At 33.8% G+C, this 16,318-nt stretch overlaps 1 protein-coding gene and 1 long non-coding RNA gene across 3 annotated transcripts in view; one reads left to right on the top strand and one right to left on the bottom strand.

Moving 5' to 3' along the window:
• LOC145261244 (uncharacterized) overlaps positions 1 to 6,507 on the bottom strand; it is a 34,600-nt gene extending 28,093 nt beyond the window's left edge. The window contains exon 1 of the long non-coding RNA XR_013864432.1: positions 6,263 to 6,507. This is a non-coding gene — a long non-coding RNA (uncharacterized LOC145261244). The remainder of the gene's footprint in view (positions 1 to 6,262) is intronic.
• Positions 3,021 to 16,318, top strand: part of LOC145261242 (protein RCC2-like) — a 60,312-nt gene continuing 47,014 nt past the window's right edge. Inside the window, exon 1 of one of the 2 annotated variants that reach the window (XM_080119625.1) lies at positions 3,021 to 3,140. In XM_080119625.1, the coding sequence (XP_079975751.1) occupies positions 3,036 to 3,140 (105 nt within the window). In that variant the 5' untranslated portion in view covers positions 3,021 to 3,035. Of the gene's footprint in view, positions 3,141 to 3,823; positions 4,290 to 16,318 lie in introns of those variants that run through there. The other variant, XM_080119624.1, reaches the window with a different exon arrangement.

Genomic DNA, 16,318 nt, shown 5'->3' with positions numbered 1-16,318 from the left:
GCTAACGACGTAATGATTGTGTATCTCTCTCCGGCTCTCTTTCTCTGTCTCTTTGTTTGCCAAACATCTTGCTTTTATTGACACATTCTTTCTTTCTTCTATCAGAAGTCAGTATATGTGTACAAGTCCGACATGGTATTTTCTTTGTTCTCTCAGGTCAACATGTGTATCAAAATCCGACATGGTATTTTTTTGTTCTCTGCTAACCTGGAATTTGTGTGTGCATGATCTCCAAATTCTTTTATCCAATAGGCACATCAAAACCACAGGTACATATCCCCAGCTGGCAGAACACAAATTCAATTCATTAATAGCAAATGCAATGTTGTTGTCAGTAAGCAGTTCCTGCGGTGGGCTATACTCAAAGAATATTGATTCGAGATGCTGAATGAGGTTACTGGAGTCCTGCTGTGACAAATGCCACTGAATGGTAAAATGATGCAATTGGTGGTCAACATGAAGTGTTTGCTTTTATATTCGATTAGATCAATCTCCAGCCTTTGCCAGTTGACTTTTACTGCTTTTGTCCAATTAACTGGAGCTGGATCAATCGTCAGATATTCTGCTTTGGTAAATGTTGGGCAAGCTTGCCTGGTGAAAAACGCTGCACGTTGGATGTCCAGATGTCCACTACTCTTACGTACTTCCATGTCATTCCATCATTTCTCATGGCATAGGTCAGCAGTACAGGTTCAATCATGGATTTCATCCTCTTGAGTCACCTTTGTGGTACCCAGGTCATGATACAACATGATCAAAGCAACGTCTATGAACAATTTATACTCTTCTACCATCAACTTTATCATTTCCACTTGTCACCATAGCAAACATTTCACTAGTGGCCTTTGTGAGTATTCTGATCTTTCCGGTGAGTAACACACACTTACTTACGTCTGTTTTTAAGTGGATAACTTTACACTTTCATTGTAACATCAGATTGATGCCTTTCAGTGCCGGATTGAGTTTGGCCAAGTTAATGTGCTAGGGGACATTCATGGATCAACACTCATCTTTGAAGATCAATGATTTGTCCATTCACACACCATAGACCCTGTAAAAGATCACTCCGCTTCAGCCTGACTATTGTTTCCTGGATCATTTGTCGAAGTGGGGCATCTTCTCAGGTCATGATGTTGGCGGCCTTTCACTTTATAATTCTTGTTGCTGTTTGGAGCTACCCTGCCTGATCAGTTTCCTGAACAGGAAGAAAATGGCACGATGTGTGACAACCACTGGGACATCTGAAATCATACTTCCACACTTCTATTGCAAAGTGCCACACTCCCCCTAGACTTCCAATGTAAACACTTGTGAATCGTTTTGAAGCCACTCCGGATCCTTGGTTTCTAGCCCATACCAAAGGAAATGTTGCTTTACTCACTCCACAGACACCACACTGTTGTTGAGGCATATATTGTTTATGTATGCTGACATTGCTTGTCGAACAGTTACATATTTGGATAAAACAGCCACCACGATCATCTGAATAATGGAAGGGCTTACGTTAAGCCCAAATTTTGTGTTCAGATGAAGACCTCATCAGAGACATATTTTCTAACGTGTCTCTAGGGGATAGAGGACCATCTCAGCTCCTGCATCTGATGAAAGGCTACCTCAGGAACAACACAGTGGCAGAACCCAATCTCCAAGGCCTATGAATGGATCGGTTACCAGCAAACATAGTTCAAGTACTGACTCTTGTACCAGTTGATACACCCCTTGATGTTGTGACCGATTCAGCCAACAAAATTTATTCTCAGGCCCACCAAAGGGTCCATCATGTTGAGAATTACCCTGGAAACCACACACAATGCCTCAAGGATGAGATGGCTCAGATTTGTGCAGAGTTGAGAGACCTGGGACTCTTCTTATGCCAAAGGCAATGAAGCCCAGCACCACATATATGTAATCGAAGTCAGCTCAAGTCAGGTATGGAGGAACAAACAAGATGAATGTTGGTATCACCAGTCTTTCAGTGACCAGGTCCACAAGTGCCAATCCCTCTGCAGACACAATAGGACCCAGAGAAATGAGTAAACCAACAGCCAGTGACAATGCTTGGTATAAACTCACATAGCCATCTCTTCTATGTGTGGAACCATAACAATGGCCTCAAATTCTTAGTCAACACTGGTGCAGCCATCAGCATGATACCACTCACAAACAGATCCACCTTGAAACCCACTCCATTTCAACTTTGAGCAGCAAATGGTTCCATCACAGAAATCCGCAGAGTTTCGAAGAAATACTTTCCTTCTCGTCAGAGGGTAGGAATTAGCAAAATGCGGGATCGGATTTTGCATACAAAAGTATTTGATGAAACTGCAAGTAAGTCAAAGATCTTACTTGATAACAAAAAGTGAAGCAGAGGGAATATGGTGAAGAAAAAGGTGATTTCACGTGAATGGATAGTCTGGTGAACGGTAAATAATCCAATGACGGTAAAATTTTATTTTATATATATATATATATATATATATATTATACTATTGAAATAAAGATTTCCCAATTGTGTATTCAAATGTAGATATAATTAACACAAAGTTCATTTAGATAGCTCGATAGTGCAATAGCAGAGCTACAAATACTTTCTTTTTTTTTAATAAACTGCTTGACCGGGAATGGTTACTCATTTTCATGCTTATCTCAAAAAAGTGTTTATTTTTATTTACTATACAAGCATACAATTGTTTCGGCCTTTACTGATATTTTTATATATACTTCTCTGCATATATGTCCTTTTAATTATTCTTTTTGACTAAGAGACAAGTGTAGTACCTGTTCTGATATTACACTTCATCTTTTCTGTTCTCTGTTAGTAAAGAAGAATTTTCTCTAGACTCAGGCAATTTAATAGCTATCGCAATCAAGAGTTACCTTTTTTGAAGAGCTTGGGTTTCCAACCATTAAAAACTTACCTGTCTAAATTTGCCCTCATGCGGAGGTAAATAAATACATGCTTGCAACCCTTTCCCTTTTAATTAAAAAAAAAAAAAATACATCCGGTCAATGTGCACTTGTTCAACCTCCAAAGAATGTTTATTCCGAAAGCCGTTCTTTACATAGGGAGGTTGGAAGTGTTTATTCTGAAAGGCATTTTCTTTTTTTCTTTCCACCTCCCCGCAAACAACTTCTTAAAGGTAAATCTTCGGGTGGTGAGTGCACTTTCACCATAGATCATATAAGTTAGATTTTTGTAAGGAATAAAAAAAAAAAAATAGTTTGCAGAAAAGGGTTTCAAAGATTTCTGGATTTTTTTTTTTTTTTAATACACCGTTAAATAGTGTCCCATTTACTTTTTTTTTTTTTTGTTTTAACTAAAATAACATATTTGCTTTTCAACATACTCCATTATTAGTATTTTTTTAAAACAAATTTATTTTGATAATAATAAAAACAGCTGCTTTTTTTGTTTTTATAAAAAAGCGAGAGGTTTTCGGGTTTATTTTTACAAAGAACTTATCTCGCCAAGAAATGGAATTAATTGCTAAAATGGTTACTAATACGCATTCATCTATACGTAACCTCTTTATAGATATATTTGTCTAGTTTAGTTTTCTCTACTTTCATTCTATCTCGGCTTTTCTTTTTCTTTTCTTTCTTGTATCGACACAAAACAACCGGCATTGCGAGCCCTTCTCTTTTTTCTCTCCTTCTACTTCTTTAAGTTTTACCGCCATAAATAAACATATACAAAGGAAAGAAGGGAGGAGCTCCAAAAACGCGATTTGGGCCAGAAGAGGCACGTTTTTCTTTTTGTATGTTTTTAAACCAAAACAACAAACGGGACACTTCCTGTGCCTTTTAATAATATTATATATACTTTTTTTTTTTTTTTTTTTAAATATTATCAAATCCATAAAACAAAACGAAAAGAAAATTCGTCCATAAAACAAACAAACAAACAAACAAAAAAAAAACAAAAAAACGCGCACACGCAAAATTTATTTCAATTTTTTTTTTTTTTTTTTCGTTTTGGACAAGCGTCAGACGGACTAACGACCTGCGTCGGCTTGTTTTCTTTTGTTTTTTTTTTTCCTCACATTTTTTTAATTGATATTAATTAACCAACTATTGTTTTGGGGAAGCGCCTGGATTTCTCTTAAAGCTGTCAGTAAGAGATTAAACAAAGTAAAAGGACATATTTTGTTGTGATGCCGCCCAAAAAACGACTTGGTGACGATGAAGCCACAATTCAGCAATTGAAGAGACGAAGGAAGAAGAATGGAGAAGATGTCGATTTTGGACTGACCGACTCCGTGGAATCGGATGAAGAACAGCTTGACATAGTAAGAAGGAATAAATTACACATACATAAAATTACATTATCTCTCTTAAAAGCTTTTTGTTTTTGTTTTGATGTAGTCATAAATACAAAAAGCAAAAAAAAAAAAAAAAAAAAAACATGAAACTCATAATGATGATGATTTTTTTTTTAAATATACCTGTGATAAATTTACGATATTCAGTTCTTTTTCTAGGATACTGTCCATCCCAAAGAAAACCATAATACTTGACTTTTTTTTTATGTTTTATAAACTTTAATTATATCCAGAAATGACTTTCTAATTCACAGTTTAAAGGCTTGAAAATCACTTTCGAATTTCCCACGGTCACGAAGAAAACTCCGTGAAGACCATATTTTTTTTTAATTCCCGTACAACGTTTTATGTCTCATATTTGGAAATTTAAAAATAATTTCAAATCATTTTCAAAAGTCGAGTTTAAACTAATTTCTGGTTATAATTAAAAGTTTATCGACCAAAGTCAAGTATTATGATTCATTTGTGCCCCTAAGCCAAAGATAAACAGTAGGATATTTCTTACTATAGACAAAAAAAAAAAAACGAAAATAAATAAATAAAAAAAACAAATATCTAACAAATAAATGTTACCAAAGGCAAGATAAGTTACTGTCCTACCTATCTGGGTTAGTTTTTAACGTTTTAACTTATTTTAAAGAGTTTTAGTTATAAGCACGCTATAATTATAAGTTATACTGCCGAGTGTTAAGTTAGAGCAAAAAAAAAAAAAAAAACATATTGGCTGACATGAGATGATCCTCGGTGGAGTCTCGATAACCGCTCAAAAATAGGAAAAAAAGCAAAATCCACCCAATAAATGCTACTGTGACATTTATTGGCCAGGTTTCTACCAGTATTTTGTTTTATTTTTAATTTTTAACCCATTATCGAGACTTCAAGGACAAAACACAACCATTTTTCTTGTTTTCACGTAGCGCTCGACACAACTTGTTTTAAACCGAATAAACATTTTAAAGTCAGTAAAAACACTAAAAACTTATCCAACTAGGTGGAAAAGTAAGTTATCTTGCCTTTGGTAACTGTTTTTTGTTTGTTTATCACTTTTTCATACCTCTGTCTATTTTAAAACAAACCCAGATTTTGCTAGCCATTTTAATAGTTTGATAATTGAAAACAAACAAAAGAATTAGTTCGTGACACTTCAAAATTTGAAAGTGTGTTTGGAAATATTTAAATTGTCAGCTATTTCTGTCTTTAAAATTCTTAGAAAATTCTAATTAAAACCTCAAAGTTTTTGTGAGGGGTAATTTAATACATGAAATAATTTTAAAGAAATTAAAACATCTTATGGGGGGGGGGGGAATGGAAAACAGTGAAAGTTTAGACTCCCGGACAACATCAGATATGTACAATTCTTTGAGGGGTGTGGGGACAGTAAATAGACATAAATACTTTTGTCTAAAGTCCCCTTAAAAACTGGGTCTGAAGAAAATCCAGCGCCCAAAAATTGATTGAGACAATTTCCTTGGCATAGGAAGATTTTTCCTCCTGACCGGGGATAGAAAACATGGGTAACACCAAAACAGATACAACACCTTGCTCTTAATCAGAAGATCGACGCATAAAGAACAATCTTCCAAATAAAAACGGTTTTAATTTAATTCTTAATATGTATATTAAATAGTTGTTAAAATTTCACCCTTTGCCCCCACGCCATTAATAAGAAGTATTTTTCTTATCCAATTAAACGTGAACGATATGAAAATACCTATAATTTAAAAAAATATATATATATATATACATACAAGTTTAGGATTGGGAGTACTATATAAATTTAACGTAAAATGATCACTCAGCCTTGTTTACAAATCGTGGGACAGAACGCGTAACCATTTTTAAAATTAAAATGGTTACTCGTTCTATTCGACGTGGTGGTCAAGAATTGCGTGATCATTTTATGTTAAATTATGTAGTAATTTCACCCCCCCTTTCATTACCTGTTTTGTTTTTCTTCTTCACGTTTTCCCACGATATTGTCCTGTAAGCGCACGAAAGAAAAATAAAAGAATCTTGGGTGCTTGTGTAGAGGGGTGACTTTTTTTTAAACCAGCCCATTAGGTGAAAACATTATTACGTGTCACGTTGAAAAGCAAGTATTAATCTTTGGAGTTTATATTAATTTCGACATGACACGTAAGTAATGTTTTCACCTGAAATGCGCTGGTTTGAAAAGATCACCCAATCTACACAAGCACCAAATCTTGTTTTTATTTTTCTGATGACAACGGGAGGGGAGGGGAGGGGTGAGCAGTTTACAATTTGGCCATATTTTCAATTTATTGCGTTTTACATACTGAATCCTCCTGAATCGAGACTATCGTTTACTGGTTTTAAACAAAATCAATATTTCTGTAGTAACGTGCGAATTAATTTTGTGTGTGTGTATATATATATATATATATATATATATATATATGGTACTTATGCAGAGAAGGTACTGTGGACTGTGCTGTTGCTGTTTGTTTTGTTTTTTTTGTTTTTTTTTTTAAAGTATTTTCAAGTTAAAAATTCGAGTTTTACAATATTTTGTTTTATTAAATTGTTAGGTGAAAGTACAGAATAGTTACAGAACACACTCCCTCTCCATGCTAATAATGTTTTTGTTTTTTTCAAATAATGTTATGATTTCAGCACAGTTCAGTATCTTCTCTGCATAAGTACCTAACGTTTTAATTTAAAGAAATTTATCTTTAAAATTGTTCGTTTTCTTTTATAAAAAGCACGTGCGTTTTTTTTTTTTTTTAAATCTTGTAGAGCTTTTAATTTTTTTTTAGTGGGGGGGGTGTTAATAAAATTTTATAAATTTAATTTTCTGTTTGAACTTTAATTTAACTTTATTTCTCGTATTAGAACAAATGTATTTTTTTTTCGCGCACACAGACACACAAAAGATCTAATTCCAAGTTCAAAATAAATTAAAAAGTTATTTTATAAAGTTGTTTTTCGCTTTTATTTTTATTTAATTATTATTTTTTTTTTAATCGAAACAAAGTTTAATTAAATCTACAAAATGCTTGTTCTAATTTAATGTTTGCCCGGCATTCAAGCTCAGACAGTTTTTTTTTTTTTTTTTTTTTCCAATTGAAATTTTGCCTGAAAATAAATGATTTTTTTTTTTTACCTTGTTTCATATTTTAAATCTTTTTTCTTTTGTAATTATTCTTTTGTAAGTTTTTTTTCTTCTTCATGGGAAACTTGTATTTAACTGAGAAAAAATATTTTCATAATTTAAAATGAAAACCACAAGTGCGTTTCATGTATAACACTTAAAAAAAAAAAAAAAATTCATTTTTTTTTTTTTTTTTTTTTTTTTTGACATAGTTTCTATAAAACCATATTTCTTTTTTAAACAGACAAATTTATAAGCTACAAGCTTTTTATTTTCTGATAAAACAAAACATTAGTAAACTTTTCCGGTTTGTTATCGATAGCAAAAATGCCCAGTAATATTTAAAATATTATTTTATTGTTTATTCAAGGGAGGACATAAATTTATGTATAAATATATTTAATAAATAAATAAACTGTCCGGAAAAGTCGATTTAAATCCTACGCAAGTAAGTAATGTTTTCACCTGAAATGTGTTGGTTGAAAACATCAGTAATCTGCACAAGCACCAATACTATTTTAGTCACGTAAATCGTTTTTATTGAAAGACTTTTGCAATAGTTTTTTTTTGGGGGGGGGGCATTGTCCCCAATTTTAACTAGGAATTAAGTTGTCGCATTTCCATATAGCTAGACTTTTGGGGTATTTTTTTTTTTTTTACGACTTGCCCCAGCGTAGTACTAACACCTTCAACCACCCCATGTTAAGAACGGCTTTCGAGGTTGGGGGTGTTTATTCCGAAAGCCGTTCTTAACATGGAGAGGTTGGGGTGTTAACAATACGCTGGGGCAGGGGCATGTCGTAAAAATTTAGTTTTTTTTTTTTTATGAGCTTGTTTATAAAGATGCCAACTTTATTGTTCTGAGCAATTTTTGATTTCGGTGTTTTGTTTCACGTGTACGTGTACGATGTGTGTTTTTTATTCTTGTTTTCCTGAAACATGTTTTTACGTAATATAAAGAAAAATTGTTTCGGAATCCTGTCGAAATATTTTAGCGACCGGCAAAGGACCGGGACGCGTTCAAAAGTTCCTCGTTTTCATTTTTGTTTAAGCCTAATGACACAACTCGGCACAATGAAACATATTTGACTCATCTTTTAAACGTTTAATTCTTGACATTTTGAAGGCTTCAAAATCGCTTTCGAATTTCGGGCTGGACATTATTTGCTCCGAAAGTGATCTCTAAACCTTTAAAATGCCGACCAGAGAATGGTTTCTGGCTTAAATTGAAGCTTCAAGCTAAGCATAAAGTTTATTATGGTTGATTAAACGTTAATTTTCAAACGCGCCTCTGTTGTACTTGGAAGAGACTTTTTTTTTCTTTCTTCGTCTGTATTTATTAGACTGACAATTAAAAAAAAAAAAATTAGTCTTCGCACTCTTCTTGGAAAAAAATATCTAGAAAAAAAGAAAAGAGGATTGCTGACCAGTGACCACTGGGTGGGAAATAATCCTAATTAACTCGATTTTGAACACTAATTAAATAAAATTAATTTTGAATTTCGCTGCAGGGGAAAATCTCGCGGGAAGGAGTGGGGGTAAATGCAGTCTAGACAATGAATGATTTACGAATTTATTTTAAGCTAGATTCCTATATTAAAGTACTCTTAACCCCCAACCCAACACTCACTCTAAATCCGACATGGCAAAAAAAAAAAAAAATAATAAAGAAATAAAAAAGATGAAAAAAAAAAAAAAAAAAGACTGAAAACAATGAAAATATACTCGTAGTTGAGTTCTGAAATAAAAAAAAAATCGTTACTCGTTTCGTTCTCTATCCCATGTTATATGGTCAAGATGTTGGATCTTACATGTGTTTGGTATACGATTGTTGGTACATAATATTTACTACATATTAAGAATAAAAACGAAAATCACACATTTGAATTTCAACTAAAAGCAATGTGTCTTCATAATTGTCATGTCGCAGTTAGTAGCATATTACAAGATTATTACATAAAACGTGTACTTTCACGATCCATTGATCCGCGATTGAAATGTAACAAGACACACTACACTTATCTCTCCTAGTAACATACAAACTCGTCTGTTTATTATTTAAATAAAACTTGCAATAGACTTCGAAAACTATTTCCATTGACTATGTCTATTTTATAATTTTGCGTAAGTTTTAGATATCTCGAAACGACAATTAAGTAGATACCATTGGTTTTTAAATTCAGTATTTCGTTTTTCGTTCTGATTTCGATCAAACGCCCAATTGATTTGTTTGTAATTTGGCAAAATAATTTAAAAAAAAAAAAAAAGTTTGTAATTGATTTACCGAACCCTCGGCTAGGGATCTTTATCCTGGGTCCCCCAAAATCAACAGAGATTAAATCATTCCTGTAATGATCCGGTTTCTGTTTATTTTGCGGTGGTAGTTTAGTTCTGTGCAGTTGCAGTTCTAGGAGGTCCACCCTCCCAAGCTTTGCCTTCTCTCTTTGAGAAGGGGTTAGTTTTTTGTTAACCGCCTTAGATGTCCTCACCGTGGAATGCCAGGCAATTTTTGCAGGTCAGACTGCCCCTCCTCCTCGGGGGCGCTGATTTCTCAATCCTACTTTCCGACCCTGGTGTCTAATTTCTTACAGTGGAAGAGAATTAAACAACCTTTATAAGGCCATAATACCCAGGATACTTTATGTGCCGACCGAGAACTAGCTAATGTCATCAATAACACTCTCTGGGCAGGAAGTGGGTGATCATTTTACGTTATCATAAGGTGAAATCCCATGCTAAGGTTAGAAATATAATTTCCAGGTATTTTCAGGGTTATGATCATCTAATCGCACGAAATATACAGAATCATCTTTTTTATATTGACAGTTTGGGGGCAAATTAGTTTTACTTGCTTCCCCACGAGTGCAAAGTTAGAAACTGGTTCCTCTTCTCTTCCCCATTTACTTGTATCTTCGTGATGGCAGTTAGAAACGATCTCGTTTTTAGTCCGAGGGGAAAATCCAATTTTAGATAAGATGAAAATAAAAATTGACCCAGTAGAGAAAGATTTCTTTTGTGATTGATACTACACTTTGATCTTGGTCTAAAAACTAATAATATATCCTAAATTAGTTAATTGTTTGTCTTCAAAGGTTATTTAAAGATTTTGTTTGTTTCAAACTATGCATTAATATTTTACAAAGCAAAACAACGGCGCTTGTACAGATTGGGTCCCATGGCGGCCAATATTGGCTCTGCATAACATCCGGTAACGAGTTGCAACACTCGAAAAATAAAAACAATGAAAGGTGGAGGGAGGACACTTGCTGATTTGCTTATATTTACATTTTTAGATCTTAAATTTATCTTTGTTATTGCTTAATATTTTGGTTTCGTCGTTTTGTAGTCTAAGTCTACGAAATTAAAAAAAATTGCTCACCGTCAGGTCGTGGAACAATAACAAAAAAAAGGGGGGGGAGGTAAACCAATGAATATTTATTTTTAAAACTTAACATTTGAAATAATATATGTAATTTATATATATATATATATATATATATATATATATATATATATATATATATATATATATATATTTGAGTAAATAAGTATATGTATATTTTTAGATTTTTTTTTTCCAAATCAATTTAGACGGTTTTCTGACGACTTCAAAAAAAAAATCTTTATTGATTTTTTTTTCTCCGAAATAAGCTGCAAAAAAAAAAAAAAAAAAAAAGAAAAAAATGGCATTGGTAAATGGACTTCGTGTGAGTTAAAATATGTTTACATTTGTCTGTTAACATAGTTATTTTTAAGCTCCTTCCTTCATGTTGATGTTTGTCTAACCCTGGAAAAGTCTGCCATTATTCCAAGATTCTTATGATTCCAATACCCCCCCCTCCACATCCATAGTTTCTTTTCTAGGTTTATTTTCTTAATATGGTCACGTTTCTCTTTTGTTAATCACATTTTATTCTGTTTTATACATCACCTTTTTTGTTTTCTTTTCTTTTTTTTACAAACATTCGTGTGGGGGGGGGGCAATTTTTTCTTCTTCCGAGATGAAGACTTTTAAAACACATTTTTTACAACCCTCAAACTTTTATCAGAAGTTAGGTATGGGATTCTGTTTGGTCCTTGGAGCCCATCATCCTATGCATTACCTCCTTTCATGGTGTGTGTGTGGGGGGGGTATTGCTGATTATTTGAAGCACCCTTATCATGGAATGCTAATCAGCAAATTTTCTAATCATATTTTAGGGGAGCTGGAGTCCCTACTATAAATTGATAAAGTTTTCTCATGTGTTGAGTCCATTTTCCAAAGGAAAAAAAAAGAGATTACATTAACCATAATACTTGACATTGTTTTTCTCTAAATTTTAATAAAAAAAAAAAAAAAAAAAAGACTTTGGAGCAATTGCATATTTTACTTAGGAAAACAAAAAAAATGCTAGCATGGCCTTGAGAGAAGGGGGTGGGGGTGGGCTAAATAAAGACCTGGTCAGAGATAGGTTAGTCACTTTTTTAAAAACCATCCAATTCATGCAAGCATTTAAAACGGTTATTAAACCAAATTATTTCCTGCACTACTTTTCTGTGATGTAAATAGACAGGTGTATCACCAGAGTGATTTTCCTAAATCAGAAGCTTTGGCGTATGGATACAAATCATCAGAATACTTTTTACAGCACCCTTGTGTAATAATGTTGTTATCGAGGTGTGGTAAATTGTAAAAGAGGCAAGACACGCGCATGTTGTCTTGAACCCATGTTTCAAACGTAAGACGTTTTATATCATTCCTACGCCAAGTGGTTACATATTGCGCATATGAAAGTAGTTCCATGATATTAATACATTCCCTTTACCAGATTGAAAACATTGTTCAGATAATTGTTATGTACAGTAATATATTTGCTGCTTATATCATTATGGCTTATGTGTTTTACAACCACTTGTTGTGTTATATGAGATGTGTTATCATGTGTTGAATGTTTTGAGGTTAATTGGTGTGATATATTGTGTTAGTGTGTCCCGTTTCTGACAGTGATGTGGTCATTGAAATTAACCTGTTTATCGGTCGATGTTCTATCTGCTCTTATTTTTAGTCTGGTTTCACTTTTTGAAGATCCACTTCGTAGTTGAGGGATGTATGATTTCTTCTGCACATTTATTCAGAACCGTTGCTGGTTTCCATTTTCACTGTTTGTTTATCCAGCATACGTACATATTGTCCAGGGACAAATGTTAAATCATGAGCTGTTCTGTCATGACATTTTCTGCATATCCTGACTGTGATAGTTGTTCATCGAAAATGGTCAGCGTTGCGATGTTTTGGGTTTGGAATTTTTGCAGTTATGTGCGATCCCATAATACGATTGTTTAAAAGTTCATCTGGGCTTGGAAGTTTATGGTTGATTGGTGTTTGTAGGCATAGCATTGCTAAGTTAGAATCTGTTCTTGCTTGCTTTGCCTTAGTTAATGTTCTTTTGACTGTTTGAATTTATCGTTCAATAAAACCATTTTATCTTGGGAACTCTGGAGATGGTGTTATGTGATCCAATTGTCATTGTTGAGCAACTTTTTTGATTGCTTCATTTGGAATATTGTGGTTCATTGTCACTAGCAACTCTAGTGCGAATAATATGCTTATAGAAAATCTGTTTCATTGCTGAGACGACCATATTACTTGTAGTCAGGCCAGTCATATTTCATATAATTGGAAATTTGCTGTAGTAATATTGGCAATTAGGTATTGTTAACAGTGAAGTAAATCAGTGCTGACCACTTCCCATGCTCTGCTGGGGATGGGATGTCATGTGACTGCAAAATTTCCTTTGATTGTGCTGAGAGGTTTTCCTAACCTATTGAACCTTTCTTGACCATGTTGTCAAGTTTCTGTCTTATGCTTCATATTTTAAGTCCGATGAAAATTTAACTTTTATTTTTTTCTCGATATTTACACCTGTCTCTTCTTTCTTCAGTTTGTCCTGTAAATAGTTGGACTTTGTGTTCCAAGCAAATACCAATGTCTTTTCTGTTGAGTATGTATGTTATCTGTCGTCAGGGGGAGGGTTTAGTGATCTGAGCCTTGCTTTGGCTCTGGGCTAGTCTCTTGGTTGACATAATTTCATTGAATTCGTATTATGAATCCTTGCATCAACAACAGTTTTTGTCACAACTGAGAATCTGATGTAAATTTATAGTTTAAATTTTGCCAGAAATTGAGGACTTCCCCATGATCCTGTAACAAAGGAGGTGCTTACGGGTGAGGAACACAACACAGTGAATATGGCGCTTGGAAGAGGTAAAACCGATTTGATGATAGAGTAATGGCAAGTAAACGTAAACCATATATGCCATATTTTTTCAATTCAATTTATGTGTCAAAGAATAAAAACAATAGTTCTTTAATGCCATGTAGGGAAAGAATGGTAAGAATTCACAGAGAAGAGAACACAGTAGTTCAGCACCTGTTCAAAATCACCTCCGAATTGGTGCATTCTACGGATTCAAAAGTATGTAGCGCAAGTGTTTTATATGTGTTTTCATAGTTCAAACATTAACTGAGTCGAACAATGGCGCCATGTCAATAACAAACTCTTAACGCAATTTATAAAAGTGCATTATCTTGTAGATTAGTAATTAGAATACCCGTCCCAGGACAAATAAAATTTTTGTACTATTTTTATGTCTCCCTTATGAAGATAAAAAAAATTGATATATAACAATACTCTTTATTTTGATTTTGATCCAAATCCATCATGTGATTTTAATTCCAGAAAATACCTTAAATTTAAGATTAAGAAAAAAATGAAATTCATAGAATCTTACTTAATCGTTGTCTAATTACTATGGATTAAATTTACTGCAAATCTGAAATATTTTCATTTACAAATGAGATGTTGTGCTCATATTATGTCCCTTAAAAACTCTTTAAAATATTCCAAAGAAACTGAAGTTTCAGGTTATTTAGATTTTTTTGGACTACTGTCCTCATCTTGAATGTCATTTTTACGATGTTTTAGTCGATGTAACCTCTGACCTTCTTCAGGTTTATCTTGTTGAACTCAAGAATCTGCACAAGATTTTGAACGGAACCATTTATTTACTTCACAGGGGCTACATGCTCTCGTTCCATCAACCATGACTGGGTAGAAGTCCTAAGTAATTCGCAATTGTATTTTGGGATATTGCCCACACTGAGGATTGAACCTTCAACTTTCAAAGTATCACTTTACAATTGAATTTTTTCACATACACTAACATGTATTATTTCAGCACAGACTTTTTTTCACCAAAGCGTGTATTTTACTTTTTACGCCATTTTTTTTTATTTGAGCCAGCATGTGGCTTGGTTCATGTGTTGCAATCTGTATACGCAACTTACCAATAGATTTCACTGTCACTCTTATAATTTTCTCCTTTAGTCATGGACGCTCTTTCTTTATGATTGATCATCATTGTTTTTGCGTGTTTAGCAAACAAAAGTGTCTGCGAGTTGCCTTCTGTTGCTTAACTATAGTTTGTTTGGTTCTTTTACTCTGAGAACCCTGACCCACAATATTAATTTAGCATCGTCCAGGATTTTCTGGGGTAATTCGATCAAAGTGTTTAAAAACTAGTTGAGGAAAGCCAGAAAGAATAAAATGAAGGAGAGTGATGGTCCAGGTCAATGTGGCACATGAGAAGAGTTAGTTTTGTACGTTCCGTGTCGTTGGAGGTTGTTTATCTGATTAGTAGATTTTGGGATTGTCTTGACTATATTGAAGAAACTATAGGGAAAGCACAATTTTGGAAACGCAGAATATATTTTAGAAGCAAAACTCTCTATTATCCGTACTGTTTTGATTCATTGGACTACTGTTCTCATCTTGCGTGTTATTTTTTTATGATTCGATTGATGCAACTCTTGACTTTCTTCACTTGTATCTTGTTGAACTGAGGAATGGACGACGATTAATTACTTAGCAAACAGTGTAGAAGTTAACACAATATGGGAACCATTAATTATAAATTATATATATAGATAATGATGATTTATAGAAGTAAATAGTGATGTATACGTATTAAGATTGTATATCCATGGCCCATTTATAAAATAGCTTTAAGTCTCCTAACATTCATATTAGAATTGTCTGCAAGGATAAAGAACTTAGTAAAATTCAGTTGGAAAGTTACATTCTTCTGTCAGTTGAAGGTTCAACTCTCAGTGTGGGCGATGCTCCAAATAAAATTGCTATTTATTTCAACTTCTATCCATTCATGTATGTTTGTATGTTGCAAAAACTTTCAGTAGAAGCGACGGATTTTCACGAGATGGGTATCATTTTGAAACTCGACTCTTCGAACTACAAATATCGATACCTTCACCCTTAACTGGGCACTTTTCTACAGGGAGGGGCGTTTTTTTCGTCGATATTTTCAAAAGTCATCCCCTCTTTTTAATTGTCTCGTCTTAATTTAAACCTATGTCACTTCTGGTTTGGCGATGGGCGCAACTGCTAATGCGTCACTTTTTTTTTTTTTTTTTTTTCCTCCTCCTTCACGGTACGGGTTCAAGCCTGGTTGCCTGCTACAACTTTTTTTTCTTTTTTTTTTCCCCCCAACCAACACCTTTACACACCTTTCTGCCTTTGCGTCATGGGTTCAAGCCAGCTTACCTATTACAACTTTTTTTTGTCTTTTCTTTGCTAAACACACGCCTCCAAACCCAGGCTAGTCTATAATATAAATCTCACCTGTCTGTTTAATTTTTTTTTTTTTTTTTTTCCTTTGAAGATTTTAATGCCGGGTATGGGGCAGCCAAACCAGCTGCCAACATTGCCCCGCTTTTTTATTGAAACCAACCGAGAGCTCTTTTTAGTATCCTCACTGTTCCCTTAAGTGCAATTGTCTGAATCTCTTTTGCACTTGGTTCACCAGGAATATGTATGTATGTTTGTAT

This window comes from Euprymna scolopes, chromosome 37, assembly GCF_053919585.1.
Source record: "Euprymna scolopes isolate OS-2025 chromosome 37, ASM5391958v1, whole genome shotgun sequence".
Taxonomy (NCBI): domain Eukaryota; kingdom Metazoa; phylum Mollusca; class Cephalopoda; order Sepiida; family Sepiolidae; genus Euprymna; species Euprymna scolopes.
This window is presented reverse-complemented; position numbering and strand designations above follow the sequence as displayed.